The sequence below is a fragment of the Girardinichthys multiradiatus genome, chromosome 6 (assembly GCF_021462225.1).
Source record: "Girardinichthys multiradiatus isolate DD_20200921_A chromosome 6, DD_fGirMul_XY1, whole genome shotgun sequence".
Classification (NCBI taxonomy): Eukaryota; Metazoa; Chordata; class Actinopteri; order Cyprinodontiformes; family Goodeidae; genus Girardinichthys; species Girardinichthys multiradiatus.
Genome location: NC_061799.1, coordinates 38,447,160 through 38,463,884, shown reverse-complemented (window position 1 = coordinate 38,463,884; position 16,725 = coordinate 38,447,160). Strand labels below are relative to the sequence as shown.

Genomic DNA, 16,725 nt, shown 5'->3' with positions numbered 1-16,725 from the left:
AAAGAGCGTGCCCAGGGCGCCATTCATGAAAAAACAAACACTGATCGCCGCCCAACTGCGCCGTTCGTCTCACCGGCTGTAAAATGGTGCAAGCCCGATTTTCCTGGGTAAGAATTATAAGATGTCTCACTCTGATCAAATTTGTAGGTAATATAATCGTAATTTAGGGTCATTTTTTTGTACCCGCCAACCAATTTGCTAAATTTGATAGGTGTTTAAATGTATACGACAGAGCTTTTTAAAAAATAAATTATTTTTAAATATTCAGCTGTGTATTTTTCATTTTTCTTTATTTGCTTTTGTGTACAGTGTTTGAAAAAATATGTGATCTATTTAGCTGTCGTCATGATTAAGGAAACTATGAGCAAAACTATGAGCAACTTTATTTTGCTTTGTTTTATAATGATTTTGTCGGTTTTCCTGTTTGTTAGTATACAAACCGGAAACATTTATTATTAAGACAGCGTGACACCTCTGTTATTTTATGGAATCTTTGACGTAGATGCCATTTTGGCGCCGAATATTCAGTTAATATATCTCTCTAACGCGGGAGATTGTGTTTTCGGATGCGGATGTAGGAGCCTTACCATACTTTAATTACTAAGTTTTAATTCAGTATCAAGGAGAGGAAGAGGTTTAAAGACAACATGCAGCGGAGCATCGCGTAAGTAACGACTGCGTAAACGGATTAAAGTTTTAATTTAGCTAACTTGAAAGTATGTATGTGTCTCTAAAGCAACAAATATCCACATATGTTTTGTTTTCGCTGATAAAGAGTGTGTTAAACGCTTCTTAACAGTATTAAAAGGGCTGCATTTGTGTCATTTGCGATAGTTGTAAGCTAGCAGTAGCATACCTTAGTTATATCTCACTGTAGTTTAACTCTTAAAAGTTACATGAAAGGGAGGCACTCATCGAGAAAAGGCTCTTGGACGCTTATCTGCTCAAAATGATGTAATTTGTTAGTTAGTAATAATTGTGAAGAAGCTTTTTAATGCTTAGTCCTGCAATACGTCGTAAAACAAGCTAGCGAGGTTAATACACCCATTAGCAACAAAGTTCGATGTGTTTTATTGGGTTTTAATCCGATAGATTAACACAAAGTAGCCCATAATTGTCTAGTAAAAGGAAAATGCTACTGGGTCGCATTTTGTCTGAAAGGTTGGTGTCTTGAAGAACAGAGAAGTCCAGTTACTTTCTACTTAGGGATTTTGTCATGTCATGGATGAGCGAGAATCTACTCCAGCAAAATGCTACATGGCTATCAACATGTTTTACATCAAATCTGAAAAGCGTGACGTTCATTTGTATTCAATATTATATGTTGTAGAACTACCTGGTTGTCATTACAGGTGCAAGTATTTTAGGGTATTTCTCAACCGTTTAGACACTGAAATCCTCGCACATTCTTTGCAGATGGAGTGTCTGTGAAAAGTCATTGTCAAATCTTGCCACAGATTCTTAATTGGATTAATCTCTGGGTTTTGGCTGTACTATTCTGACAAGAATGTGCTTTGACCATTGAAGCTCTGGCTGTATATTAAAGATCATTGTCTTCTTGAAGGCCAACCTTCACCCCAGCCTCAAGTCTCTTACAGCCTCTAACATGATTGTCTTCTAGTTACCTACATTCATCTTCTAATCACCTTTGATCGCCTTCTCTGTCCATGCAGAAGGCAGGGATCCCCACACCTCATTTCACTGTGGGGTGATGTGCAGTGTTCATTTATATCATCCCATGTAGGGTTCATTATTTAGTTTTGATCTCATTTGACCATAGTGCCTTCTTTCACAGTGTCGCTGTGTCTCTTACATGGCTTGTGACAGACACACACACGCACAGTGGGGCATCTCGTGGCTTTCTTTCTGCCGCTCTTCCATATAGGGTACATGTTTGGAATGCTATACTAATAGCTGTCCGGCCAACCTGAGCTGTAGATCTCTGCAGCTCCTCCTGAGATCCCACGGGCGTCTTGGCTGTTTCTTTTATTATTCCTGTCCTAACTCAGCCTGTCAGTTTAGGTTGACGGCCATGCCTTGGTAGGTTTGCTGTTGCGCTTTTTATTTTCAAATGATGGATTGTGAACAGTGCCTCTTGGACCCTTATTTGCTATTTGGGTGACTCATTAAGGTTCTCTGTTGCACTGGATTTTATTTAGGAATGTCAGAGTAAAGGGGCTGAACAGAAACAACCGTCACACTTTTCAGATTTTTAGTTTGAAGAGTTTTACAGCCCTGCATCATTTTAATTTTACATCACAATTACAGACTCATTTTGGGTATTTGTATGAGTATGCAATGCACTGAATCTGTGTCAGCGACGTTGTCCTAAAACTTTGTCTGTTTTACCTACAGTAAGACATTACCTGCTTGTGCAATCATTTTAATAGTGCTCATAATTATATACTTATTGGATTTTACTGATGAAGTTGTTATTAATTGTTTGAGTGCTTAAATTACCTTCTCATTTTCCTCCGCTAGATCATTTTTTCAGCCCAAGAGCAAGGTTAAGGACACCCTGAAGAAAACTGCAGGTGAACCAGCGAACAAGTAAGTTGTCTATCCATTTTAAATCACACATATTGCATAAATAACAGATTACAAAACTCACGCTTCTGATGAGGCTAGTTTAGGAAAATCCATGGTGTGTTCACCTGAAGCGCAAAAGCAAAGCTGCAGTCAGTTTTTGTCTAAATATGCACATAATTAACTGTCTGCGGAACGTTTTAAGGAAATTTGAGTCCAATGTGTTGCTTTATTGAAGTAGTAATGACATTTTGAATTGAATCGCCCCTACAGAGGACTAATTGGAAATTTTCAAGCAGTTAATGTTTACTTTCAGGTGTATGATGGGAAAACTCCAGCTGACTTGAAAAACAGGAAACGTCTGCTCTTTATTCAGTCCTGTTTGAGTTTAAAAGTGCTGTGCTTCTGTATAGCAATAAAGGAACCGTACTCTAAATGTTCAGTTTGAAGCAGTCTACCTGTATACCCCCAAGTCATGACAAATGTCGGATATAGACTGCTTATATTTGGAACAGCTAATCAAAGTTTTAATATTTTCGCTCACTTTCTCTCACAGTTGAAAATTGTATGTAGATTGGGTAAAATAGAGTAAAATTATTAAAACAAAAACATTTTCTTGTAATTTTGAGGATTAAGGCTTGCAGATAATAAAAACCTAAAAATTGGTGTCTTAGAAAATTGCATTATTGTAAAACAGTTAATCGGCTAATTAACTCAAAATTTCCTACAAAGGTTTCCTGAGCCTCTAAGCATCTGACCCAGATAAGATGCTTCTGCCGTCTCTGCTTTAGGGGTGGCTGAACACTTGGTCCTTCCACTCAACTTTCCATGAACATGTTTGGATACAGCACTGTCTGAAGTGCCACCATCCTCTAACTACATTTTGTGGCTTATCATTCTTGTGGTTGGTATCAGTGGCTGTCTCCTGAGCAACGGTCTGGTCAGCGTTCTTCTCCATGATTTACCAGGCCATAAATGAACATTTCGGTATTAAAAATATTTATTGGTATTTTGTAATATTCTATGTGTCCAAAAAACTTGATTTTGGGTTTTTATTAGCTATAAGACATAATAGAATACATTTTACTCTGGGTGTAATGAATCTATACTTTAACTGACAGACTGGTCTATAGAGCATGTACATAAAAAAGTAAAAACAGCCATTTCCTATTTGTTTTCTCTCACACTTAAATCCATTGATCAAACTGAAATAGAACATCTAACCATGAACATCCCCCTAAACCATGTGGAAGATGTTTGCTGAATGGTTAAAGCTGCTGTTGCTGGCAGCAGTGGGTCCAACAACAAACTGGATCTTATAGATTAAGAATAGAAGGTCATCAAAGTTCATGTACATGAAAAAGTAGAAAAACAAATACTTGTAGTGTAAATTGGCTAACTGGGAGTACCATCCCAATGGGAATGAAACTGGACTAAACTGCATGAGTGTGTAAGCTCATTTTCTAGCACACATTGGCGTTAAAAGCTCATCAACATTTGCAGTTATGGTGGGATGACAGTTCTCTGTAGATGCATGATTTTATTAAATTTTTTTGAATCATTAATTATTAGTAGATGCTATGGGAAAAAAAGAGAACTTGTGCTGCTCATCCTCGAGCTGCCTCGATGATGGTGTTCATTATCTGTAGTGTGTAATCTTTAAAGTATGTCTTTAAACTCACTTTAATTGACTCGCCTTACGCAGTGATCCTCTCATCATTGCTGTGACCTCTCTTCGTTTATTACTCTGGCTCTGGTTTGATTGTTTTCTTTTTTTACAGCTTTTGCTGGTGACAATACCGTTTTCTTTTAGGTCCCTGCTTCAGCGCGTTGTCGTCATGCTGTTCCACGCCTCTTCGTGAATCGAGCGTATTGCTTTGTTTATGTCCGTTAACAGCCTGTCTGTGCCTGTTTCCAGGCCTGTCAAGAGCCCCCTGAAGGTGCAGAACGGCCTTCAGGAAGCCGATTCGCCTATTAAGAAGGTCGCCAAGCGCAGCCGTCAAATCGTGGACAGTGATGAAGACGAGGCGCCAATTGTAAAAGCACAAGGCGACAAAGGAGCTCCTGCTAAAACCAAGAAGGTAAAACACGTTTTACTCTATAATTAATCCACTGGGGCTGAATCTGCTGTAATGAAGAGCTCCCTTAGGCTTATCATTGGACTTGTTTATTTAGTGATGGGGCACATCACTGTTACACATCACTGTTACACATCACTGTTACACATCACTGTTACACATCACTGTTACACATCACTGTTACACATCACTGTTACACATCACTGTTACACATCACTGTTACACATCACTGTTACACATCACTGTTACACATCACTGTTACACATCACTGTTACACATCACTGTTACACATCACTGTTACACATCACTGTTACACATCACTGTTACACATCACTGTTACACATCACTGTTACACATCACTGTCAATAAGCCCCATATTGAAAAGACCTGATTATCAGCTTTGGTTCACATTCAACCACCTGTTATGTGATAAACACTCCTCTCAACCGCCCTGCTCGCTTTGTGGGGTGACGTGTCTGCAATTATTCATTATTTTCTCTCAGAGAGAAGAGATTGTGATGGATATGCGAGGTTATTCGGTGTGACCCACCTCTCTGCTTGTTTATGTGTGGCCAGGTGGTAATAATACATCCTCTCCTGTCCTGTTGGCAGCCGAGCATCTCCAGTAGAGATAATATCAGTCGGCACATGATAACTGCTTCTGTCTGCAATTTATCTATTGGTTGAATTTACTGATGTCTAATTGCTCCTCTGAACAATGTTAAAGGGTGTCCAAAATCAACTCAGAAGACAGTTTATAGACCAGTAACAGATTTATAACTATAAAAGGTGTAATAAAATGAGGCTTGAAGGAGATAAGGTGCTTGACGTAGCCGTTGCTATTATAGTGCTGTGAAAAAGCTTTTGATTGCTTACAGATTTCTTCTGTTTTTGTGATTTTGTTGTACTTAAATGTTTCATATGATCAAACCAGTTTTAATATCAGACATAGATATCCTGAGTAAATAGCAAATGAAGTTTTCCAACGATGATTTCTTTTTAAGGAGGCAGAAAAGCAATCCAAACTGCCCCGGCCCTATGTGGAAAAATGCTCCCTATATCTGAAACCCCCCCCCCCCCCCCCCCCCCCCCCCCCCCATCCTTGGAAATGGTTTTAATTCAGCCACATAGGTGGGTTTTTAAGCATGAATGCCTGTCTGTGGTCGTGCCACAGCATCGTAATTTGATTTAAATCCAGACTTTGAGTAGGCCACTCCAGAAATGTTATTGTTAGAGGTTGGCTTGCTGGAGTGCTTGCTGTATAACCCAAGTGCACTTGAACGTAGGGTCACAAAGAGGCTTTTTGTGTTAAAATAAACCTTGTAGGGCGGAAATCCTCCTCATTTTTAATAAACGTCTACAGATGGCCAAGGGCTACAGCTTCAACTGGTAATTTTACAGACTTGAATGGAATTTGACCAGCTGCTGATTTGTTGCACACAAGGAATTGGTTTCCACACATAAAACAGAATCGAGTGTGTTATCATTTCCTTGGTGTTTTTTAGACGTCCATGCAATGCATTTTCTTTCCTAACTGGTTGGAATGAGAAGAACAGATTTTTGTGTTTTCAGAGAAAAAGATTATGAGGGAAACTCGCACATCCCTTATACCCATTGACACTGCTGCTCATTATGGGAATCCGAAGGTGTTCCCATACTAGAAGGAATTACCAGTGCCTCCATCAAAGGCTTTAGCTCTCCAACGGTCTCCTCAGTGTAATGTGGCCAGAAAGCCTCTAAAGGGCGGTGTTCAGGTGTTATCCTAATCAGAGACTCAACCGCCTCCATTGGACTCCTTTTGATGCATAGAAGCAGCAGCTTTACTCCAGGGCAACAGAGCCACTCTATGTAGGTGCTTGATGGTCTGCCGTTTCTACAGATCAGGTTCTGACAGGTTCAGGGTGTTTAGATCCAGCTTACTGTCATATGTAAACAAGACACCCTGATACTTGAACAGAGTCACCCTCAACCTGTAGGGAGCAGTCCACACTTTAGTGGTTGAGATTCATGGCCTGCCAAAAAATTCTGGTTGTCTCACACTCTGTTGTAAACTATTCTAGTGCACACTGGAGATCTTTTCCTGAAGATGCCAATAGAACTACTACATCAGCAAAAACGAGAGCTGAGAGCCTGAGGTGCCCAACCCAGACACCTTCCTCTTATCAAATGCATCTTCAGATCCTGACCATGATAACCACAAGCAGGGTCTGAGCCGAGCGGCGCTCAGCCTGCCGTAAGAGCAAGCTCAACTTTCTGCTGAGATGAAGACTCTGGTTTTGGTTGCAGAAGGTCGCAGCAAACCCAGAAAAAAAATGCCTTACAGGACATGGTGGCAAGACGTCTCCAAATAAACACGGCACATGAGGACTGCACAACCAAACTCTCTTTACACTTTATTCCAAACAGTCTGAAAATCATTTCACATTAAAGCCTTTTTTCCCTTTAGCTCTACCATTGCAGCTTCCATTTCTCCTGGTTTGGATTCTAATTAGATTTGAATGTGGGATAAACAACCTTGTACCTACTGCCTCGATCCTGGTCACCTGCAGCAGGGTCTTCGTTTTCTCCCTGTTAGGCAGCAGCTAAATTGCCATTATGTCTAATTACCAGTTTGAAAGGTGTGTTTGTGGAAACAACAGTTTATGTGAAAATAACCCTGGTGTTCAGACATGAGTATGATTAGGAGAGGTTGAGAGGTAGTTTCCAACCTGCTAGCTAAAGGTTTTCCAGTGAGCTGTTTTCTTTTATTCATGAATGATTTTCTTACTGTTTAATCACAGAAATCTCTAAACTGAGAATTTAAATAAAATAACCCTCTGAAAAGATTTGTTTTATTGATGAATGTTCTGGCAATTGCTTGTGATGCTTAATTCATTAAGACTACAAGCAGCATAAATTTAGGCTGATTTAAAATGACCGAGGGCTAAGATCTGATCTGAGTAAATATGATCATTTGCACTCCAGCTGAATCTGATCTGTGCATCGGCTTGCATGAGACGCTTTGTCTCCTCTGGACATATATTTGATTTTCCTGTTAGAAAATGGGTCGTCTGCAGAGAAGCTTTTGTGTTCAATCTGCCCTCAGTCCGTGTATTCGTTCAGTAAATCAGTTTCATTTTCTAAAGTCAGAGATTATACAGTCACCTGTTTGTAGTTGCGCTCTGTCTGCACAGGAACAAATGACACATCTGTGGTACAGTGCAGATTATATTTGCATAGCACTCTTTGCAAACAAATGTGTATGGATCTAATAAATACACAATATATAGAGCTGTTTTCTGTTGATTTGCTGCCTCGTAGCGTCTGTTCACCTCTTTATGTTGCCAAAAACAGATTGCATTGCATCAAATTCATGTGGAAGTCTTGCGACTTTAGCTGCATGTGTGGGTTGTTGTGCTTGAAGCTGAATTCAGCCTAGAATGGCCATCATTCTACTACATTATACATTCTTTATAAGCTATTTAAATAACTTCAACCCAAACTGATTGGTGATTAGAATAAAAGCTGTTGTCAGTGTTGCCCATCCCTTGTAGTAACGATTGCTGATACTTCTGTTTGTTGTTCCAGACGGACGATGTGTTCAAGGCTGCTCCCACCCCATTGTCTCCCACGCCAGCCCCATCCACACCTGTAACCCCCGCAACTCCATCCACTCCAGCCTCTTCTGCTTCTCCAGGGACGCCCAGCACTCCCAGTTCCATCTCCCCATCTGGAATTGTGAAACGCAAAACTGGTCAGTATCCAATCTGAGGGAATTTTCTTAAATGCACCCATGCAAATTACAAACAAGTTCTTTTTTTTTTTTTTTTTTTCTGCAGTGTCTTAAAAAGCAATACATTTCATAAACAAATGCCTGCAATAATATGCAGTTAATTTTAAAGTTGTACTTTTGTCCACAAAATGCCATTATATATTTTTTTTCTAGGTTGTTTTTTTTTTTTTCTCAGAAACTTTACGGTTAGATTAATATTCTGCAACAAATCTTCAAGACCCACAAAAGCATATTATAGGGGTTTTCTATGTACTGTTGCCTGGAAAAGTCTGCTAAAAAGTCTCAAGTCTGGAAACCTATGTGTAAAAGCATTCTGAAAAACAGCAGTGGACAAACCTATATTCAGCCTGCTGAAGTTATCAAATCAGTTAAATAAAAGCGATCGGGTAGATATGTCAAGTGATTTTTATTTTTGTCTTATAATTTATATGGGTCTTGAATTTAAATCATAATGGTCCTTAAAATGTCTTTAAGCTTAATGAAACTTGCAGAAGCCTTTTTACAAACATGCGATCCGTGTAATAACATTCTTTTGATGAGTGTTCGTTGTAAAGTTGACTGTTGTAGATCCGTGCCTAAAGACTTGTCTATTCTTTTACCCCCGATCTGCCAATTTTTTATTTAATTTAATTTATTTTTTATATAATTTTATTTTTCTAACCACTGCAGCATATAAAATAAAAAAAAAAACATGCAGCATTTTGTTGAGGTAGAAGTTTGGAATCCATCAGATAATGAAAGAATCTTCTGGACATGTTGTCCTCATTTATGCATTAAACATACGTCCCCTACCTTTAGCTCATTTTGTTATTAAACTCACATTACATAAAAGTACACACCGTGAGTTGTTGAGCATATAGTTCAGAAGTGCTGGAAAATCCTAATTTTGATGCATTTAATAATTAGGGAAAAAAAATCAAATTTCTTTTATTATTATTTTCTTTTTCAGTAAAAACTGTCAGATTCTGATCAGTGTTCGGTTGATCAGTGCATCTCTACCTGCACACAGAGCTGCTGCACTTAGTCAGCTACCTTGTCTCCCTGTTTCCAGCTCTATTTCAATTTGCACCCAAGTTTGCTGCATCTGCTTGAGTAAATATGCTGCAGAAAAGGCCAGTTCTGTGCAACATTAAACTTCCTCTCAGGTTAGGAATCGCTGCTTTAGATGACCACTTTCCCCAGTAAATACCACGGTGCACTAATGTTCTGTTCAATCACTGTCAGCAGCCAGCCATACTCAGTAGCTCCTTCTCCTTTAATGGTAATTTGACTTGCAGTATAAGGAGTCAGAACACAAACACAGTCTTTATTGATCTTCTTAGACAATTTTGCGGCCATTGACAGCTGGAACACATATTAGTCTCTGTTAAATAACTCATGCTGTATGATATTGGGAATTTTATCAGGATAAGAGCAATAGGTCGAGAAACCTTTCAAATGCAGTTTAATCAGGATCAGTGTGTATCCAAATGACATATGGTGTCAATATACCATCATTTACATCATTTTGCTTGTGGGTTGATGGAAATATTTATACTTTTTGTGATAAAGTAGTGCCCATCAAAAGTAGTTATACCTTTTGAACTTTTGCACATTTAGCATTTACAGTCACTTGTGGCTTAATGTCATAAACAAACACATGAAACCCACTGCAACCAGCTGCCTTTAAGTCATTTAGTTAGTAAATGGTTGTCAGACGGATCCATCTGTGTGTAATCTAATGTCAGAATTAATCTAGCTGTTTTGTGCGGGACTCTGAGGCTTGCTAGAGAGCACTAGTGTTGTAAAATGGGAGTTTTTACTCTCTTTCCTCCCTGTGCACCACCGGGTCCGTTTCTCTCCAGTTCCGAGACCCAACCAGTAAAACCAGCAAAGTATTTACCTTGTGTAATAATGAGAAATGGCCAAGTATAAAATCAAGATTTAATGCCAAAATGACCAGTGTACAGAGTATACAATTAAACAGATACAGAGTGACATTCACCTTCGGTACCGGGCCCCCCTCAGCCCATCTTAGGGATGAACCGAGAGGAGCAAAGAATGGACTGGGAGTCCTGTTTTTATCTAGGCCTGTTCTTAACCCTCCTAAAGGGCGTCATCCTCTTGTATCAGTTTATCCTTGACTATGTGTTGTGTAAACTGTAGCAGTGAGCGGTGCAGCAGGTAAGCAACAAGGGCAGAGATATTTAATTAGGGCAGCAAAGAGATGATTGGAAAAGGCCACAGAATCATACATCCATAACACTAGTGAGACCAAGGAACACAGCAGGTCAGGTAGAAGGTTGTGGAGGGTGACCTTATAAAATAATATCCCAAACATTGAACATCTCACGGAGCAGCGTTCACTCCATCATCTAAACATGGAAGGAGTATGGCACAACTGCAACCAATACCAATACATGGCTGTCCATCTAAACTGGCAGGCTCTCCAAAGAGAGCATTATTCAGAGAACCAGGCTAAGCAGCCTGTGGTAACTTGTGAGGAGCTGCAGAGATCCACAGCTTAGGTTGTACACTCCCCAAATCAGACATTGATGGAAGAGTTGACAGAGAAATGAATATGAAATCCTGTTTACAGTGTGTCACAAGCCATGTAGGGGACTGGGCAATCGAGGCAGAATGTGCCCTTGTCAGATGATACAAATATAGAACAGTTTATTCTGGAATAAACAGTGGTACATAGCAAAAGGCTACAGTAAAACATGGTGGTGGTTGCATCATGCTATGGAATGCTTTTCTTAGATGAAGAAAAGGAAAATTGATCAAAGTTGATTAAAAGACGGATGGAGCTAAATACAGAACATTCCTGAAAGAAAACCTGTGAGGGACTGCAAAGTGCGTAAGCCTGGGGTGAAGGGTCACCTTCCAGCATGACTATGACCCTAAACATACAGGATGACCTATGATTGCATGAGTTGGCTCAAAGAATATTCAAGGGTGAGAATGGTCCAGTCAAAGTTCACTCTTTAGTCCACCTGAGAATCGGAGGCAAGACTTGATGTTCACAAATACTTTCTGACAGACAGAGACGTACTCCTGAGGACTCAAAGCTGTAATTGTAGTGAAAAATGGTTCTACTAAGTGTTTACTCAAGGGCTGAATTTAAATGAACACCACACTTTTTATTTCTAAAGAATTTAACAAACCATTTAGCATTTTCTTTTTCAAATTATGCTCTACTTTGTGTTGGTCTAAACAGTAATAAAACACACCGACCTTTATGGTTGTAAGGTGACGAGATGTGAAAAGGTTCAAGGACCTGAAAAGCTTTATAGACACTGTAATGGAACCCACATCACCCAACCCTAGACCAAACTTCAGCATGGCTGAAACATTTTGAACTTTGACACCAGCAGGGGGGGAGCTGCCTGACTTGATCGCTTGTTAGCAGGAGCCTAATGGGTGCAAGTAATAATGATTTCACATTGATGGGAAAAACAAGACATTAATCTCAAGCTGAGATCATTAAAAGTTTATTGAACAGAAACAGCTTAGCAGGCGCTGAACTGTTCTTGTTTCATGTATTTGTTGCCTCCCTGGACCGTCTCCCATTGACAACCTTTAGACTCGATGGTGTTTCACCGTCTCTCATTAATCCTATCTGCTGAATCACAAGTACGCCCCCTCCTCGAGCTTTTATCATTTATTTCTGCAAGTATTTGCATTATGATAATAACGTTATTACCGATGCGTTGTTCTTGCAATGTTCTCTTTCTGCTGACTGGACCGAACCAGCAGAGTGTTGCTGTCCTTTTATTACTGCTGATTTTTCACTGATTCAATTTGGTTCCCTTTTGAAGTTTTCATTTCTGAACAGCTCATGCATATGTGGAGTTTATTCTTTTATAGGTTGAGTTAGCGCATGCTAGCTTAAACATTTAACAACAGGAGAGGTGTGTTTGCATTGCCCAGTTTTTTGCAATAAATATAAATTGGAAAGTGCTTTAATTAGGATCTCTTTGCTTGCATTTCTTTTCTGCTTCACACCTGCAAGGTAAGCTTTTAGTTAGAAAATGTAAGCTGCTTGGAGTTAAACATTTTATAACACTTCAGCTTTGTTTTCATTAAGGAAAGCAACTTCTTTCACCAAAATAAAATCTGCTCATTCTCTTTTCATCGTCTTGTTCTCTCAGTGTTGGATGGCTGTGCAATTTGCTTTCAGCGTTTGGTGCTTTGCCCCTTGATAACAGGCGTGCCTGTCGCCATCACTGCCGGGGAAGCCATCGCATTAAAGCAACACACTAATTCGACCTGAAATTGCATTCTTAATGTCCCGGGTTAATGCTTTCATTATGATATCTGGAAGAAAAACAACAAGCAGTGGTACCTTTGCTAGAATCTTAACAAGAAGCAAAACAGAAGCAGATGTGGAACGAAAACCAAATTTGCCCCCAAGCACTGCTTTTGCATACAATTATAGAGGAAATTACATTGGAACTGCAAGCTGCTTGGATGCATAATATCTTTCTAGGTGGAATTAGTGTTTTCATTACCAAACGTACGTATCTGTGACACTCTCCCCCTTTTTTTTGTTGGCCTACATCTGCAGTCAGAGAGTAGAGTCATCCTGTTTTCCATCTCCACATTTCTCTCTGTTTAATCATGGCATAATTTCATCTGGGACCCCCTTCACTTCATTATTTTCTAATTTATATATTTTTTTTTGTCTCTCTCTTAATTTAATTCCACTCCTGATGTGTGCAGCGAGGAAGATGCTCCCCAAGAGGAAGCTGGATGAGAGCGAGAGCGGCAGCGAGAGTCGGAAAGGGGAGTCGGAGGTTGCGGAGGAGCAGGGTCAGCAAAACAAACGACCCCGTGTGGAAAGCGGTGTCAGCGGCGCAGGTATGCTTTATTCCTCTGCAGCCAGCCTGATAACAGGGGTCACATCCTGGGTAGGTCTGGAGGGCCCAGGTGAGCAAAGGGAAGTAGGGGCAAAAATAAGGCAACACATTGAGTAGTTTATTAAAAACCTGTGCACACAATCATTTCTCCATTTCTTTTATTGATACTGTTAAACTACAACCGCAACCTTCAGTGTGTTTTGGTGGCATTGTTGTGTGATGGACCAAGAAGAAGTAAAGCAGATTTCATTTAAATTGAAGAAAATTATATGTGGGTTTTCCATGCATTTGTATTCAGCCTCCTCACCCCCCTTTCTTCTTTGCAAAGCTAGTTTTGATTTTTGGTCACAAAGTTCAGTTTTGGTCTCATCTGACCAGAACAATTTCTTCCACCTTTTGGCTGTGTTCCATGCATAGCTTGCGGTAAACTGCTAATCAGACTTATGGGTGCTTTCCTTTTGCCACCCTTCAATAAAGGCCGGGTTTGTGAAGTGCACCACTAATAGTTGTCCTGTCCACTGACTCTCCCACCTGGGCTTTGAATTACTGCAGGTCCTCCTCAGCTTAATGCTGTCCTTGCCTTAGCTGTTCAGATGATCGATTGAGTTCTCAGTGCTCTTTCAAGCTTGGCATATAGTTGTGTAACCTAACGTCGCTTTCAGCCTAAAAATAATTGATTCGTTACTTATTTATTTTTCTTTTAGTGCAATAAGAGAGTAGAACCTGTAATTTAATGGTATGTGACGTATTTTTTTAATTAAACTTTTATTTATATAGCTAGTCTCACTGAGGCTTGTGAGAACATATGTCAAAACTCATACAGAACAACAATACAAGACTTTATAAAATACAGTGTCACAATGTTTAAAATACTTAATAATTAAGAAAAATAAAAAACTTAAGAACAAGTTTATAATGACAGTAAAAGCTACGACTACCCTGGAACTACTTCGAGTGTTCCTTTGTCTTCATGATGGTGTTTTTTCACCTATATTCTCTAAAAAACCTTTGAGGCCTTCACGGAACATCTGGGCAGGGTTAAAGGGGGTTAAATACAAATCCACGTCATTCTTTTGTTTTGTACGTTTATTGTGAAAAGCGTGTGTCCTTTTCCTTCCACTTCACTACTTTGTGTTGATCCGTTAAAGAAAAAAACACGGACGTTTTGTGTTTTAACGCAACAAAATGTGGATGAGTTCCAGGGCTGAGAAGACTTCTGCAAGGCACGGTGTCTTAAAATTCAAACACAAGGAAAACAAAACAAGTGTCACAATTCTTGCATGAGATGTGATACCATTGATGTTTCTTTTATCTAGCATTTACAAGCTTCTCCAGCCTTCCATGAGAAATTAATTGGATTGACTAAAAGACCAGGCGATCAAAAGGAAAAAATGCAGTTATGAGAATTCATCAGATGGTAATCATTAAAACCATTTTTTTCTGCTTGCATCTCGGAGATGCGTGTCGCTCGTATTTTGTACAGCAGTCTGGGCTGCTGGTGTGACAGAGAAAAACGTTTTGAAGTCACATTCATCTCCTTTTATATTTTTCTGTAAATTTCCTTTTGCTGAATGAATTGGAGAAAAAAAAAAAAGGAGGATTAATGACTTGCAAAGGATCCTTAGGTTGTTCCCTGACATACAATAATCCAGCCATGTCATTGTTTTATCTTTTAATTTGCTGGTGTTTATACCCTCTCACCAAGGCTTACAAAGGATAAGGGGAATTAAGAAGCTTCCTGAGGGCAATTTTTGTTGTTGTTGCTCCATTTATACCATGGATGGGAAGAGTGAGAAAGGATAACAACCAAGCAGTTGTTAGTAGATAATTCAAATCATGGTTAAATCTTTTTTTTTTTTTTTTTATAGACTTAAAGCCTAGAGAAGAATAAGACCACTTGTTTTGTTTTCGTTTTATTTTGGCAAAAATAAATTAAAGTGTCGTGCTTCAGAGTCTGCGCATTCCTTTGTGCTTTTGTTTCTAAAAGCTGAAATCCAAGGTCTTTTCTATGTATAAGAGCATTGTGTTTTTATCGTTGTTTTCCTCTTGGTGCCAGGGTTCGTGCTCTTAGAAGAGAGCTAAAATTATCATTAAAAAAGGGAGAAAAGACATCCACAAACTTACTTGATTTTTTTTCCCCATATTGTTCTCCAAATCCTTTTTGTTCCTTTTAACACACCGCGAATGGTCGTCCCACTGCAGCCCTTTATTTCTTCTGTGATTCACTTATTTTTGTTTTTAATGGACTCATCCTGCAGCTTCTGGCGTAATAATTACAATGCATCAGCTTTGTTGACGTGGCAAAATGTAAACGTTTATTCCAGATTCGGTCATAACTTGCTGAAATACGACTTTTTCAGCAGCAAGGCCTGATGTTTGAAAATCTGATCACCGGCATTTATTTCATTTACCCAGTAGTTTTTATTACTTAATGTTTTCTTTTAAATCAGAAGATTAACAGATCTAAAACAAATGTACTTGTTACGATGCCATATTTATGTTATGATAAATATTTTCAAAATTAGATGTGATTATAACCTGTACAAAATAAAAAAGAGATTCATAAAAACATAAACAACAAGCTGCTATAATCTGGTTGCACAAGTGTGTTTATTCCATTTAAATGAATACTTTGTTGAGGCAGCTTTTGGATTTAGTTCTTCTTGGGTGCACTCCTGTTGTAAATTATAGTGAACCTGACTAACTGACTTAAAGTGCTCAAATAGAAGGCAACTGGACTTCTTCTCTTGTTTCTTGAAGATGTTTCACCTCTCATCCAAAAGCCTGAAGATAGGCTCCTTTTAACTCGACACAGAACCCAACAGCAGACGTGATCTTTAACAAGTGCAGTATCAAAACAGAGCTGAAAATAAGTACACTGGACTGGTGAACATATCTGTAAAAACAGGTCATGATCTTGCTGTTAACATGTTTAATAACAGCAATTTATTGAAGTTATTAAAACATATCAACAATGTGTGCTGCTTTGTTTTCTTTATCTATATCTGTTAAATATTTATTTACATTCTTACAAAGATCAGTCTTGTAAAGCCAGGGGGAACATTTCCACTCTTGACAGCTAAGCCAGGGTCCAAACCTCTCAACCCGGTGATGTCGATTTTTGCTGCTTGTAAGGACCGGGGCCTGAAGCACTTCAGCTATTTTCTATAGTTTGATACAGAGTAGGAGAGTTATGGCCGCTATTCTCAAAGTGAATGCTGCTATCCTCATGACTCTGGGAGCGCCCCCAGATATCTCCTGTGGAAGCCTTTTTGTAATTCAGTTAGGAAAACAAGCAGTTCTGCTGCAGTGATTAACAGATTTTGGTAAATGTACCTTTAATCTCCCTGATAAATAGGAGAAGCTTCTTGGTGCTTCTCTTCTACCACTCATTAGAGATACGTTTTGTACAGCATCCACTGCACTACTGCTGCTTTTCACTTTGCCCCATTTGTTGTTCTGTGTTTTGACAATTCGTCGGTTCTGGATATAGACTGTCCAGTAGAAA

The 16,725-nt window shown here is 39.2% G+C and overlaps 1 protein-coding gene across 1 annotated transcript in view; it reads left to right on the top strand.

The window, feature by feature from the left end:
- Nucleotides 1-490: 490 nt before the first annotated feature.
- lig1 (ligase I, DNA, ATP-dependent) overlaps nucleotides 491-16,725 on the top strand; it is an 82,926-nt gene continuing 66,691 nt past the window's right edge. Inside the window, exons 1-5 of the mRNA XM_047368607.1 lie at nucleotides 491-664; nucleotides 2,482-2,550; nucleotides 4,445-4,607; nucleotides 8,172-8,337; nucleotides 13,081-13,218. Of these exons, the coding sequence (XP_047224563.1) occupies nucleotides 648-664; nucleotides 2,482-2,550; nucleotides 4,445-4,607; nucleotides 8,172-8,337; nucleotides 13,081-13,218 (553 nt within the window). The 5' untranslated portion in view covers nucleotides 491-647. The remainder of the gene's footprint in view (nucleotides 665-2,481; nucleotides 2,551-4,444; nucleotides 4,608-8,171; nucleotides 8,338-13,080; nucleotides 13,219-16,725) is intronic.